This window comes from Pleurodeles waltl, chromosome 4_2 (genome assembly GCF_031143425.1).
Source record: "Pleurodeles waltl isolate 20211129_DDA chromosome 4_2, aPleWal1.hap1.20221129, whole genome shotgun sequence".
Taxonomy (NCBI): domain Eukaryota; kingdom Metazoa; phylum Chordata; class Amphibia; order Caudata; family Salamandridae; genus Pleurodeles; species Pleurodeles waltl.
In genome coordinates, this window is record NC_090443.1 from 943,912,035 (window position 1) to 943,927,028 (window position 14,994).

Sequence of the window (14,994 nt, forward strand, 5' to 3'; positions counted from 1 at the left end):
AGCTACCAAAGATGAATCCATTCTGTTGGTATGTGTATATGTTTAAATGTTATCACTTTTGCGGCAGAATAGTGGGGTCTATGTGTGTATAGCTGGCTGTACTGGAAGATTTCTGAAATTGTTTAACCAACATTGATATTTGAATATTGTAAAATTTGTAGTGAGGATTGTCTTTCTCTCTGACCAAACTAGACTTATCACTGCTGATATTGAAAAATTAAATAGAAATAATTTAAAAAATTGTTGTAGCAGGGGATGTTTGACAGCTCTCCCAAACTGCGAGCAGAGTGTTTGCTCAGACTTGATCAGAGGTGTCAAAGCTCCCCCCGCACAGTATAACATTGCCTCAAGGAGGTGGTGGGTATGAAACTGAACTCCCTCATTATTTCATTTTAGTTCTGGAGAAGACCAGGGGAGGTGGTGGTCCCCAGGGTGTCGGGGGTATGGCACCCCCACATACCATATTTAATTTAGACCTGGGGAAGTGACGGTCTCCGGGGCTCCAGGGGCAGCCATAGGACCTCCCCCGTTTAAAAACAAACTTTTGGCCCAGGGGGGGCGGTGGTACCTGGGACGCGGGGGAAGCTGTGCACCCCCTTCCCCACATTCTAATTACTGATTGCCCTGGGGAATTGGTGGCCCCAGGGGCTAATGGAAGTCCTAGGAGGAGGGCCTATGTGCCCCCTTCTTAATTAAAGGCCCGAATGCCCTTGGGACCTGGTCCACCCGGGGATCTAGTCAAAAGAAAAGGGTGGCCTTTTTAAAAAAACAAAATCTGAAAAATCTGTGAATCAGGATCCGCATATTTTCTGACGTTTTAGACTAAAATTCTTTTTATCCCTGGTGACCCCAACACCAGAGCTAAGGGGTCAGTGTGCCCCTACCCTGGCGCCTTTTCTTTTTTTTATGAGACTCAGCTGAAGTTGAGTCCCAAGATGGCTGCCAACACTTCCTTGTGAAGTGTTGGTAGCCAATCAAATATCTGCACAAGGATAGTTGGATCCATGGAGGATCCGTGTCCCTATATATCTATATTTTTAAACTCTAATTTCTCCAAAACTACTGAACGGATCTACACCAAATCAAAAAGAGCATGCTTTTGGGACCAAGATCTAGGTTTTTGCCAAATTTGGTGTAATCCTGTTTAGAGATTTGGGCTGTTCAAAATTTTTAAAAATCCCATTGACATAGAATTGGGAAAAAGAGCTTTGGGACCTCAACCCCTATTTCTCAGCCCCAGCTTGACAGATCACCCCAAATCTTTCTAGAAAGCAGCTGAACTGACAAAAGAATAGGTTTTGAAAATGTCATCAAGTGGTGCCAGAATTATTGGCAAAAAATTTTTTTGTGTCTATGGTATATATATATATATATATGTATATATATATATATATATAAATGAGGTTTGGTTTTAGGGTGGGTATGGGTATTTGGGTGGTATGGGCATTTTTAGGCTTTAGGGTGGCAATGGATTTTTGGGGTGGTAAAGGATTTTCAGGTTTTAGGTTGGCTATGGGATTTTGGGTTGTGACAGCAGTATTTTAATTTTAGGGTGGGTATGGGTTTTTGGGGTGTTAGGGTATTTTTAGGGTTTAGGTTGGGTATGGGATTTAGGGTGGTAAGAGGTTTTTATGTTTTAGGGTGGGTATGGGCTTTTGGGTGGTAAGGGCATTTTTAGGTTTTCAGGAGGGTATGGGTTTTTGGGTGCTAAGGGGTTTTAGGGTTTAGGGTGGGTATGGGTTTTGGGGTAGTAAAGGAGTTTTAGGTTTTAGGGTGGCTATGGGATTTTGAGTTGTAAGGGCATTTTTAGGGTGGGTATGGGTTTTTGGGGTAAAGGCATTTTTAGGGTTTAAGTTGGGTATGGGATTTAGGGTAGATAGAGGTTTTTATGTTTCAGGGTGTGTATGGGTTTTAGGGTGGTAAGGGCATTTTTAGGTTTTAGGGTGGGTATGGGTTTTTGGGTAGTAAGAGGTTTTAGGCTTTAGGGTGGGTATGAAATTTAGGGTGGTAAGGGTGTTTTTAGGGTTTAGGGTGGTTGTGGGTTTTTGGGGGGTAAGGTATGTTCAGGGTATAGGGTGGGTATGGGTTTATGAGAGGGAAGAGCATTTTTAGGTTTAAGGGTTGGTATGGTTTTTTGGGTGGCAAGGTGATATATATATATATATATATATACACACACATATATTTACTTAACTATATTTACACAAACATACATATATTTATAAATATATATACATATACATACATTTGATATATATTTATGAACATATATATATATATATATATATATATATATATATATATATATATATATATATAAATAACGAAGTGTGATCGTGATTAGGTAGTTATAGATAGAACCTAGTTAATACGTTTTTTACATGCCTATATGTTTGGCGCCCCTTTACGAATCTTCACAGAATTTTCCAAAAGTCACATCAGCTGCTGTCTGGAAAGTTTCAGGGTGATCCATTAAGCAGCAGAAACCACTGGACTGAATTACACCAAGTTTGGTAGAAAAGCAGCTCTTGGTCTGGAAAGAGCCCTTTTTGTTATTTGATGAAAATCTCTTCAGTAGTTTTTGAGATTTTAAAGAAATTTCAAATTTGTTTACATAGGGACGCAAAGGATTTGCAACGCCTTCTGATCTCATGCAGAGATCTGCCAACACTTTAACAAGAAAATGTTGGCAGCCATCCGAGTCCCATAATAATTGTAAAAAATAAGAAAAGGGGTCAGGGTACGGACACCCTGACCTCTAAGCTCTGGTAGTGGGGTCCCAGATCTTTCAGTGGAGATCGTGTTGGATCAGCTAAAAACAAAAAAAAACAAGTGAGAACTCCCGCTCTTTTTTTTTTTTAATAAGCCCCCGGTGTGGGCCAGGTCCCAGGGGCATTGTTAGTTTAATGCAGGGGGGCCACCACCTCCTGGCGCATAAAGCAAATATGGTGCAAATTGGCACCATGGCTTCCCTCCTCAAAAAAATGGTTAGATGTTTCGGCCAGGCCACGGGGGATGGGATCCCCAGGCCGAGATCAGGCTGGGGGGGAAGCATGTAGCCACCTCCCCCCAAAAAGTTTTTATATTTACACTGGGTCCCAGGGGATAGGGTCCCCGGGGCTGATATTGGCCTGAGGAGAGGGGGCTATGTGGGGTTGGGTTGTTATAGGGGTTGGCTGCAGGGACTGCAGCCAACCCCTGCAGCACATGGCCGAAGGCAGTTATAGGGGATGGCCACAGAGATTGGCCACCGGCCAGGTTCTGCGGACAATCCCTGCTGCAGATGGCCAAAGGCTGAACTCAGTGTGGGGATGGGCGGTTATAGGGGTTTGCTGCAGGCTAGGCCCTGAGGACAATCAACGCTGTGCACTGCCAAAGGCCATGTACAGGGCAAGGCTAAGTGGGTATAGAGATAGTTTGACCCAAGTAAAATATTTCCAGGGTGCCTGTGGGTCAGGCCAAAATCAACAAGGGGGTCCCGAGTAATCTAGATAGAAAATTATTACACCCTTTGATGGACAAACTAGTTGCTAAATTGAATACTTGGTTCAGCGTTACTTTGAGGTTTATTTCAAATGCCTTTGGTTAACCAAAAGCACAGTATCTGAAATAATTAGCCAGATGAAATTGCCCACTAATATGGGACACCGAATTCTTGGAGCTGTAGAGCCAGAGTAGGGCAGGGGAAGAGCATCTTAAAGAGGTATTACCACAGCCCCCATCAGAGCCTAGAGGGGTCCTTGTGCAAAGAGGGGGAGTCCCGGAGTTAGCTGCAGCCACAGGATTTTGCACAACCACTCCCTCCCCCAGAAACCACCCCAGAGACAATCACTAATTTACCAAGTTTACGTTCCACTCATCAGCCGAAGATCTCCATACAACCTTTCCATTGTGACCCTCGTTGGGGCATGTTAGACCTGGCAACCTTGGAATGATTTCCCCTATCTTTTTCTCTTTACCTCTGCTTCCTCTATTTTTGACTGTGTGCTGGTTTTGGTACTCTGGGTACTTTACCACTGTCGACCAGTGCTAAGGTGCAAGTGCTCTCTGTGTAAATTGTATTGGTGATTGGCTTTTCCATGTCTGCATATTTGGATTACTAGTAAGTCCCTAGTAAAGTGCACTAGAGGTGCCCAGGGCCTCTAAATCAAATGCTACGGGAGGGCCTGCAGCACTGAGTGTGCCACCCATCTGAGTAGCCCTGCAACATGGCTCAGAACTGCCACTGCAGTGTTTGTTTGTGCAGTTTTAAATTGTCAATTCAACCTGGCAAGTGTACCCACTTGCCAGGCCCAAACCTTCCCATTTTTCTACATGTACAGCGCCCCCAATGTCGGCCCTAGGCAGCCCCATGGGCAGGGTGCAGTGTATTTTAAAGGAAGGACATGCACTGGTGTGTTTTACATGTTCTGATAGTGAAATACTGCTATATTAGTTTTTCACTATTGCAAGGCCTCTCTCTCCCTTAGGTTAACATGGGGTCTGCCTGTAAATATCCTTTAAGTGCAGTTTTCCATTGGGGGCAAATAGAGATAAGGTGTATGGGGTCTCTGAAATCACTATTTAAAAATACATATTTTGGTATAGTTGGTTTTTAGATTGCCTGTTTGAGAATGCCACTTTTAGAAAGTGGGCATTTTCTTGCTTAACCATTCTGTGCCTCTGCCTGCTTTTGGAATCCATGTCTGGGTCAGACTGACATTTGGGCTGTTTGTAAATTCCATCTAGACAGTGACACAAAGGGGGTTAGGAGTGTCCTGCATATCCCAATGAGTCAAATATATCGAGTACACTGTTCCAAAAAATTGCTTATCATCCTACGGGACCAATAGTCTCAGGAGCAAGAACCCTCAAGCATCACAATGGATGAATAGTATCATCATCGGGAAATGCTCCACACCAAGCTGGTATCCCAATGAGTCTCCTGGGCTAGAGTGGGGAGGGAGGAGCTGACACTTACACCTGAAAGGGCTGTGCATGTCCTCACACAATCCAACCCCCTGGTGTGTGTCTGGGGCCAGGCCTGGGCAAGGTAGGATCTTTTCAACAATAGAGACTTTCTATTGAAATTTGCCTACTTCAAAGACAGAAATGTGTATAAGTAGTAGACCCAAAACCCCAGACTTTTAGAACACTTCTGGGTGAAGACGAACCTCTGCCAAGCAGAAGAGCTGAAAGATAAGTACTGCCCCTTTGCTGTGTGTGCTTTGCTGAGATGGCCTGCAGTTGCTTCTTCTGCGTTAGAGAGGGCAAAGACTGGACTTTGCTGTGTATCCTGCTTGTGAAGTTTCTCCAAGAACTTGGACTGAGCTGGCCTCCTGTTAAGAAGCCTCAGGGACAGCAACGACTTCACCTACCAGCCTCTGGGTTCACTTGCTGTGGACTCTGACTTGCCAGGAGGTACCTATTCCAGTTTCTGGGCCCCTGGGAGTGAAAGCTGGTGAAAAACCAAGTGCAACGACATTGGACGACATCGGACTGACGCCACTGCCTGACCCCGCGATGCCCCCTGCAACTGAAGCCGTAGTCCCCGCTGGAGTACGACGAGCCGACTGACATTGCAGACCTGATGATGCAGCAGCTGCTGACCTCGCGAGATCAGGGCATCGTATCATCGACGTTCGCGCCACCTGACTCTGCTGCGGCGCTTGCAGCCTCTGGTTTGACTGTGACACCGTGAGGTCACCCCACCGCATCTTGACCCACCGGACATCGACCCTGCCGGAAGTGTAAGGAACAGTGATAACACTGAATTGCAGCATTTATGTTTTTAAATTCTATATTCAAGTTTAATCTTTGAAAATTCATAACTTTGCTTGTGTATGTTGGATTTTCGTCATTTTCATCTTGTTTTAATCAGATACATACTGGCTATTGTTCTAAACTAGTGCCCTTTTGTGGTGTTTCCACTGTGCTACTGTGAGTGTTTGTACAAATACTTTACGCATTGCCTCTGAGATAAGTCTTACTTCTTGTGTCAAGTTAACAAGGGGGTGAGCAGGGGTTATCCTATGTGTGTGTATTTCCCTTACCCTGACTAAAATGAGGGTCCCTGCTTGGACAGAGTGGAAACTGACTGCCAACCAGAGACCCCATTTCTAACAGGGCAGATCAGATATTGATTACAAGGGCCCTTCGGATGTGAGGTCAAAAGTCACTATTAACATACTACCTGAGGCTACCCCATATGTTGTAGTTATAGGCAGTGTCCCCCTTTGGAAGGGGAGAACGTTTCCCAACTGAAAAACATGGTTACCTTCGGGGTGAGGAGGCATGTTGTGGGGCGGACAATAATATCTCAATTCCTTAAGATGGTTAGAAGGGTGGGCTGGATTAGAATGGACAAAAAAGGTTTGAAGGTAACTGTGCCATGATAAACTTCAGTAGGCCAGGAGTGTTAACCCAGTTGTTGGCTCAAACCTGATCCTTTTAGACCAGTACAGTTCCTTCTATTTTGGTGTTACCCTTAGGTTTGTTTTATAGACTTGATGTACTCTGTGCCAACAACTTTATACCGGAGTTTCACCCTGGAACCCAGGCCAGACAGCCTATTTCCGACTTCTAAGTGAAGATCTTTAACAGGTGTGAGCTGCAGAACTTTCAGGAATACTGTAATTGACTTGCCTCGGATCATCAGGCTAACTCTCTAGGGCCCTGGCAGACTATATGTACCACCTCTACATCTGCCTGTTCAGTCCCCCATCAGCCACAAAATTATAAACTGGAACATAGTTGTATTAGCCAGTAAGGCAACGGATGAGACATGGTTTGGTTTTATTAGATTTTGATCTGATTTGCCTGCAAGAAACCTGAGACACATGTTCCTCTTTAGATGGTAATGAGGACCTTTTTATTCCTGCAACAATTTCTAGTTCTAGGAGAGCTAAAGGAGGACTAATTATCGTAGCTTTTTTAAAGGGAAAACTAGTGGAGCTACACACACAGGTGCACTCAACCTTCAAGCTATAATGTTCACATCCCTGAAAGGTCCTACATTAATTATTGTTGATTTTTTATCATAAACCAAAAGATATTTCTTTTGTTGAGAAAACAAAGCTCAACATAAATCACAGTCAATGTAGACCATTTCCCTAATGCCCACGGCTCTGTCTGCAATACATTTGTTAGACTAAATTGGAAAGATCCCACCATTTCCCACATATATTTTCATGATTCCGGGGACGTTCTCTTGCCTTGTAGATAGGTTCCCTGGTTTTCACACACCAGTCCACAGCACGTTCCCACTCGATAATGGTGGATGTCTGTCTTGAGTTCCAATATTTGACAATGTCCCTTTGGCAAGGACGGTATCAATGCACACTAGAGTTCTGTCACCCCTGAAGTCCCAACAAGACGATGCATGGTGACAGGTCAATGGGGTGTTGAATTTTTATAATGCTAATTTATCAATACATAACATGGAACATTTATATTCTCTGAGATCTTTTCTGGAACGTTTTGAGGAGAGGAACTCTCATTCAATCAGTGTGTTGTTCCTCACTGATTTAAGCATTAATTTGTCTGTGAACTCTCCGTCAAGTTCTATTTCTAAACCTAGATGCACGATGAGCTCAGGATTATATTAGGAACACACCTGTCAAGAATTTCTTAATACTATCTTAAATTAATTTAATTTATTATTTTATCTCGATAAACCTGTTATCTTTGGTAGCTCTTTTATTTCTCCCACTTTTACAGGTAGAGGGTGTGCCTCGGTAACTGATTATGATTTTGTTTCTGCTCCCCTTTTGAGCCTGATAATTGATATGAAGATTCCTGCAGGTGCTTTCAGTGATCATATCAAACTTGTCTTTCTATGAGGTGAACTAAGTGTGCGAGCCCAGTCGATCAATGCTTGAGATTACGATGGTGCATGTATTGTATGATGAATTTAATAGAAGATTGTGCACTAATTGTGCCCCAGACTTTGCTATTTGTCTTAATGTTGAGTACCTAAATGGAAATGGGGAGCACTTCCGAAATAATCACTAGTGCATTGTTATATCCATGATAAGAACAGGAAGACAGTTAAATTGTAGTAAGATTCATCCAGATGGATCAAGAAATATCTTTATTAATCCATACACACATGAAAAGACGTAGAGGTGAGTCTTCAAAAAAAGTTTCTTTTTCACAAAATAGATACATCCAGCACAGCCAACACATTGCGTGCTTCACGAGAACTTAATCAATGAGAACGTGTATATTTAATACTAGTAACACAATGTATGCTTTTCTGCTTGCACAATGTTTTAGGCGTTTACCGTATTGCAGATCATAGATGATTATAGACACTGAAAACTCCATATCAATATCTTAGTCCTGGTGCTTCCACTCCTTCATTCACAATGATATTGTATCTACCTTTTGAAGACTCACCTTTATGGCTGTTTGTGAGTGTATGTATTGACGGAAACAAATCTTGACCCATCTATATGGACTTTGCTATAATTGAACAGTCTTTTTGTTTTTAACATGGATATTATCACAATATTGTGGCAGGGCCCCCCACTTTCCATTTTTTTAACAGTACAATGCTCGTGAGCAGTGGACATTTTTTGAGGTGTAGCGCTGAAGAGGAAAATCTGAGTATTAACACTTGTGCGGTAAAGTATGGCCTACAGCTACTCTGGAGTGTGTATGAGTATGTACGTTTGAGGTAGTGAGTGCCTTTATCAGTATTCCTCATAAAGTTAGGGATCTCCATTTACTCCAGTTACAACAAAGGTTTTCTCAAACAATTTAATGATCTGCTGGAGATTTCTCCACAGTGCACAGAAATCTAGAGATAGCCCTGAGGCCTAAATTCTGAGACAAATCATTGGTAGTTGCCTGTCCAGCTAATCATAAGTCCAATGTTAAAGGGCAGAAACATTTCCTTAAGAAAGAAGCTTAGGAGAATTTACTGAAATTTTTTATTTTTATTTTGGGAAATTAATAATTGTCTCTTCTTTGCTCCCAATGACAATGGGTCTCTTTGTCATCACATTACCATGGACAGCTGGGTGTCATATTTTGCTGGGATTTATAATCATGCCATCTCTGACAATAAATGCGAAATGTTTCCGTCCTGTGAAGGGGTCTCTAATTTAGCTTTTATATTGAAGGAAGTTAAAGAGGGCACTTTACAGCTCTCCAAAAACAAGGCCTCAGGCCTGTAGAGGATTACGCCTATGTTATATCCTAATGAGCCTGAGGGACGGGCTCCATTACTTACTCAGACTATAAATGCAGCAGTGAATGAGGGTTCCCGCATCCTTAGTCCACTTGGATTATTGTCCACATTTTTAAAAGATCAGAATAAGCCCCAGTGCTATGGACCAATGTCATTGTTTGGCTCAGTCGTGAAGGTTATTAGACAGGTAATACTTAATAGACTGCCTGGGCTGACGAGAATCATATATTATTTGACCTCCGTTATGAAGTCAGACCTGACAGGGGGACAAATAATCAGTGCTTGAATTTTTGCTTCATCATCAATACGTACACAGTGGGCAGACCGGGTTCGATCCACATGGGTTTTGTGGGTCTCTCCTAGTCCTTCGGCATAGTGAACCATATCAAAATATGGAAACATTTTCTGTCAAGAAATGTGGACCCAGATATTGCATACTTTAAAAAAAAAACTTCATATGAACACCTCTGCTTAAATTCAATACATCAAAGATCCACCTTGCACTCTGCCCTTTACAACAAATGAGGGTGGTCACCAAAGATGCATTTTGGCTGTTTATGTACCTTGTATATAAATTGTCTAGAGAAGGCTCTAATAGCTTGAGGCGTAGACTGTCCTCTTGTAAGGAAACAATTATTACCCGCATTACTTTATGCAGACAACGTAGTTCTTTTAGCTAGGGCCGTGTTGGGTTTAAAAAATTTTTGGATTCATTTGTTGCTTCCATGGATGACCTGGACGTGGCGACTAATTACAATAAGTCTTTTGTTTCGATGCTTGGACCTCGGTCCACTAAACTAAGAATTTTCGAGTGCAGTGTCACACACTAATGAAGGTCTCTGCCTTTTCTTATTTGGGCATCCTGTTTGTCTCAAGGGGGTCCTTGAAGTCCCACATTAGAGATAAAGAAAATGTGCTACTGGGGTCGATTTCCTCAGCTTTTATGTCCAGATTGAGAATGAAACTTCTGAAAGCCATACTTAAGGTATGTGGAGCGAAATGTATGCCAAAAATTGCTGTTACATCACTTCAGACCGTTGAGAACAATTTTTGTAGGTGTCTGTTGAGAGTGCTGCTGCAACTTGCACCACCTTATATAGTTCATGAAGAGTTATCTTACTGATATCTTAATTCTCTACCCACTCCTGCAGTTAGGCAAAACCCCAACTGAATTGGGAGAGTTTGCAGGATTGTCTCTCCCTTTATAAAGACCACTACATACCATGGTTGAGATAAATAAAGAACTCCATTTCCATTTTTGGGCATCCTGATTTTTTTCGACAATCCTGGTGCAATGGGAAAAATTGACCTGGCTTGGGTTAAAATATTTTTTTGTTATGGCATCATGCTGATAACGAAGGCCAGGAATTATTAAAAGCCTTGGTTTGTGGGCATGTGTCTTTGAAAACTGCCCCGCTTATGGACCCTCATCCTACCTCTGTAACTAACAGCAACCACCAATTTGAGTTTAAAAGATTTAGGCTAAACATGCTGTATTTGTTATTAGTCATCCCAAAAGGTTGAAACAAGACTAAAAACCTTGGGCATACTTATAAAATTGTCATGCAGCCCAGCAAGTCACCTTGCTGCCCTGCACTGCATTACAGGGAAAGGACAGGAATGGGCTGTGTTTAAAAGAATGTGGCCCATTCCTGCCATTGCCCCTGCAGTGGTGAACCAAGGTGCAGTGGTGCCTGTGTTGTAAGCAGGATTGTTTTTGTTCAGGAAGGGAATCTTTCCTTCACAAAAAACAGTACCCTGAGGCATTTTCCTCTTTCTAGGTGTACTGCAGAATGCAACACACATAGACAGAGTAAACAATAAGGAGAAATAAAAATATTTCTCTTTGTTGCACCTCACTGGGGAGGCATACCACTTTTGGCACATTCCCAGGTCTATCACCCCTGGTAAATCTAGGAATGTGTCAAAATCCACAGGTGTTGCATGGTAACACCCATGCAACATCCATTGAAAGCCTCCCTGGGGCAGTGTAACGCAACACAGAGATTTGCGCTGTATTGCATTACTCAAACTTTATGAGGCCGCTCAGGTTCACACAAGGTGGACTTGCATGGCCTCATAAATCACATTTTGGGGCTTGCATTGCGCTTGCACCATGTTGTGTGGTGCAAGAGCAGCGCAACTCCCCTGTAAATATATGCCCTCAAGGGCTTTGTGGCTGTGATTACGTGTCATCGTAAAACACTTTACATTTTATGTTTTGTTGATTTTATGAAAACCTTAGGAGAAGTTTTATTATTCCACATTTAAAGGGTTGAAATTTTAATCAAGTGCGTCTGGACTTGATGTTTCTACAGTTATTGAATGATGATTCAGTGATTTCTGATTTAAGTGGTGCTGTTAAAGTAAAATGTTTTTTGAATGACTGATACTATGGCTTGCTTTTTTCTCTGTGTTTGACCTTTTATGGATTTGTATACATTTTGAAATTAAGATTGATTTTGAGAATCGCTGTTCCCTGTTAAGCAGACTAGGGATGGCATAAATAATTTTCATTTGTAAGACAGACTGTTACTATAATCATCATCATCATCATCAATATCTCGTTTGCAATATACCTCGGGTGAATTTATCAATATTTCTTGCAGTGCAATGCAGCAAGACGCTTTGCTGAGCTGCGCTGCCTGAAAGGGGAAGGGCAGGAATGCACTGTATTTAACATCATACTGCACATTCTTTTCATTTCCTAACACTAGAGCACTTTTAGCTGCCTAGTGCTAACGCAGGCAACTTTGTGTCATGTTGCAAGGGTTCCTGCATTGCAAGCAGGACCTTTGAGCACAAAAATAGTCCTTAGAGTCATTTTCCTTTTTCTATGTGTGCTGAAAAATGCAGCGCACTTAGAAAGAGGGAACGAGGACAAATAAAGATATTTCTCTTTGTTGCACCTCTGGTGGGGAGGCGTGGCATTCTAAGGCATTCCCAGGTCTACCAGTGTTAGTAAATCTGGGAAAGTGTCAGAATCCGTGGGTGCATGTGTGGGAACACCCATGCTCCACCCATGCAACGCCTACTTGCCGCAGAATAATGCATGGCCTTGTGTACTCTAGAGTTATCAAGCCATGCAGGGCCACACAATGTGGCCTTGCATGGCTTGATAAATCCCATTTACGTTTTGCATGGGCAAGGCACCCCTTTGCATGGTGCAAGGGCAATACAAAACCTTGATAAATTAGACCCCTGTTGTTTAAAATCCCTTGCACACATTTTATGCAATACTTTTCATTTAACAAATAAAACAATAATTAATATTACTAATAGCATCAACAATCCACCCTATCAGTACGATGAATTAAAGCACTTTAATTTAACCATGACCTGTGACCTTCTCATCCACAAGTGTTTTCAAGTGTTTTCCTCTTACCCACTAATAGCCACATGAATATTCCTTTCTGACATCGCGGGACATCTATTTGATAATTTGGCATATATTGCAATTCTCTGCCGCAAACTGATTCTCCTGTCGTTATTTCCTCCGCAGGCTGCAACAGAAGGCGTGGGGCTCCCTGTGGCTGTACAGTGTGTTGCTCTAACCTGGCAGGATGAGCTGTGCCTTCGCTTCATGAAAGAGGTTGAGCACGTGACGCACATGAACAAAATGAAGTTCTAGATTTTGCAATTAATATTATGTGAACGTCCATCCCTCTAACCTAGAAATTAGGGTGCCTGCAAGTTGTAATTTAAGAAGACTGAGAGCCAGATATACTTTTGAATTGTCAACTTGATTTAATGCACGTTAGAGTATTATATTGACATCAAATATCAACGTGCGACATCACGTTAGTTTGTTATGTGCACGTCTTATATACCTATAATACGTCAATACAACGTATCACCATCACGTGACTGTGTGTTATATCACCATCACAATAATGTCAGTGTTAACTTCACGTCACGTACCGTTGTGTTACGTCCCTATTACTATTACACTTCAGTGTGTTATATACCCATCAATTGTCAATGTGTAATATCTGTATCACATTTCAGTGTGTTGTAATGTCCAAAAGTCAATCTGTTATGTCCCCAGTGCATGTAAGCATGTTACATTAGATCACATGTGAATGTGCTTTTCCCACCACTCGATGTGTTATTTCCCATTATTTGTTGGTGTGTTATATTCACACCACATGACCATGTGTTATATCCTTAATATGGCAGTGTGTTATATGCCTATCAAATGTCAATGTGGTAAATCCACATCCCGTGTCAGTGTCTTAAATCTTTGTCGTCATTTATGGTGACCAGTCCACTTTGACATAGTTAACCAGCAAAACATCCCACTCTCTCCGTGTACTGCTGCACTAACGAGGTCAAACTCCTTTATAATTTTAAACTGTGATCGTTCTGTCAATCCAGCGAAATTCGGTCACATAATAGTATTTAACGACATTTCTCAGAAAATCTAGCGCTGCAGTTTGTATTTAGGCCCATATTTATACTTTTTGACGCTAAACTGCGCTAACGCAGTTTAGCGTCAAAAAGTTTTGCGCCGTCTAACGCCATTCTGAAGCGCCATGCGGGCGCCGTATTTATGGAATGGCGTTAGACGGCGCAATCAGACCGGCGCTGCCTGGTTTGCGTGGGAAGAAACCACGTAGACCAGACAGCGCCGGCGTAGGGGGAAAATGGCGCATGGGCGTCTTAAAATGGGGCAAGTCAGGTTACGTCGAAAAAATCGTCTTAACCCGACTTGCGCCATTTTTTAACGACGCCCATCCCCCATCAACATGACTCCTATCATTGTAAAGATAGGAGTCATGCCCCCTTGCCCAATGGCCATGCCCAGGGGACTTCTGTCCCCTGGGCATGGTCATTGGGCATAGTGGCATGTAGGGGGGCACAAATAAGGCCCCCCTATGCCACCAAAATAAAATATAAAAAATAAAAAATAAAACTTACCTGAACTTACCTGAATGTCCCTGGGGTGGGTCCCTCCATCCTTGGGGGTCCTCCTGGGGTGGGCAAGGGTGGCAGGGGCGGGTCCCTGGGGGCATGGGAGGGCACCTGTGGGCTCATTTTGAGCCCACAGGCCCCTTAACGCCTGCCCTGAGCAGGCGTTAAAAAGTGGCGCAAATGCGCCGTTTTTAGCCACGCCCACTCCCGGGCGTCTCTTTTGCCCGGGAGTATAAATACCACGTAAAGGCCTGGGAGTCATTTTTTAGATGGGAACGCCTCCCTTGCATATCATTAACGCAAGGAAGGGGTTCACGCTAAAAAATGACGCACATTCCGGGAACTTTGGCGCTATTCGCCTCTAACGCCATAGTATAAATATGGCGTTAGTTGGCGTTAGTTTTGCGTCGAAATTGCGTCAAAAAAAACGACGCAATTTCGGCGCAAACGGAGTATAAATATGGCCCTTAATGAGTACAGCCTTTCTGGTGTGGACAAGGGCGTCTTTTCTATACAATAGACAGATATAAAGGGGGAAGCTGTTCCTCGTGATTTATAATCTACCTTCTTTTCCTTTAAGGGGCAAAAAGAGTTCCCTGCAGATTAAGTACTGTATTTAAAACATGACACATTAAAAAAATAATTTGCTGATATTTTTTCGTTACAATCTTTTCTTAATAATTAGTACGTTTGCATGAATTTTATTGCATCACTGTTAGACAACGTCTTTGAACATGTTTCAGCTTATATCTGTTAACAAATTGATTCCAAATGTAAGAATAGGCACAACACTAATTGTACTCTTAATATTAGCTTTGACTCTGAATTAAAAGATCGTGTTGGAAGACTGAGATTCATAGTTTTGCCCTTCTTTGATTTTGTGCACACTCGAATAAAATTATGTT

The 14,994-nt window shown here is 42.5% G+C and overlaps 1 protein-coding gene across 3 annotated transcripts in view; it reads left to right on the forward strand.

Annotated features, from left to right (window-relative positions):
- LOC138293504 (vitamin D3 hydroxylase-associated protein-like) overlaps positions 1 to 13,843 on the forward strand; it is a 203,123-nt gene extending 189,280 nt beyond the window's left edge. For 2 of the 3 annotated variants that reach the window (XM_069232745.1, XM_069232743.1), the window contains exon 15: positions 12,678 to 13,842. In XM_069232745.1, coding sequence (XP_069088846.1) covers positions 12,678 to 12,806 — 129 coding nt within the window. In that variant the 3' untranslated portion in view covers positions 12,807 to 13,842. Of the gene's footprint in view, positions 1 to 12,677 lie in introns of all 3 variants that reach the window. The other variant, XM_069232744.1, reaches the window with a different exon arrangement.
- Positions 13,844 to 14,994: the final 1,151 nt, after the last annotated feature.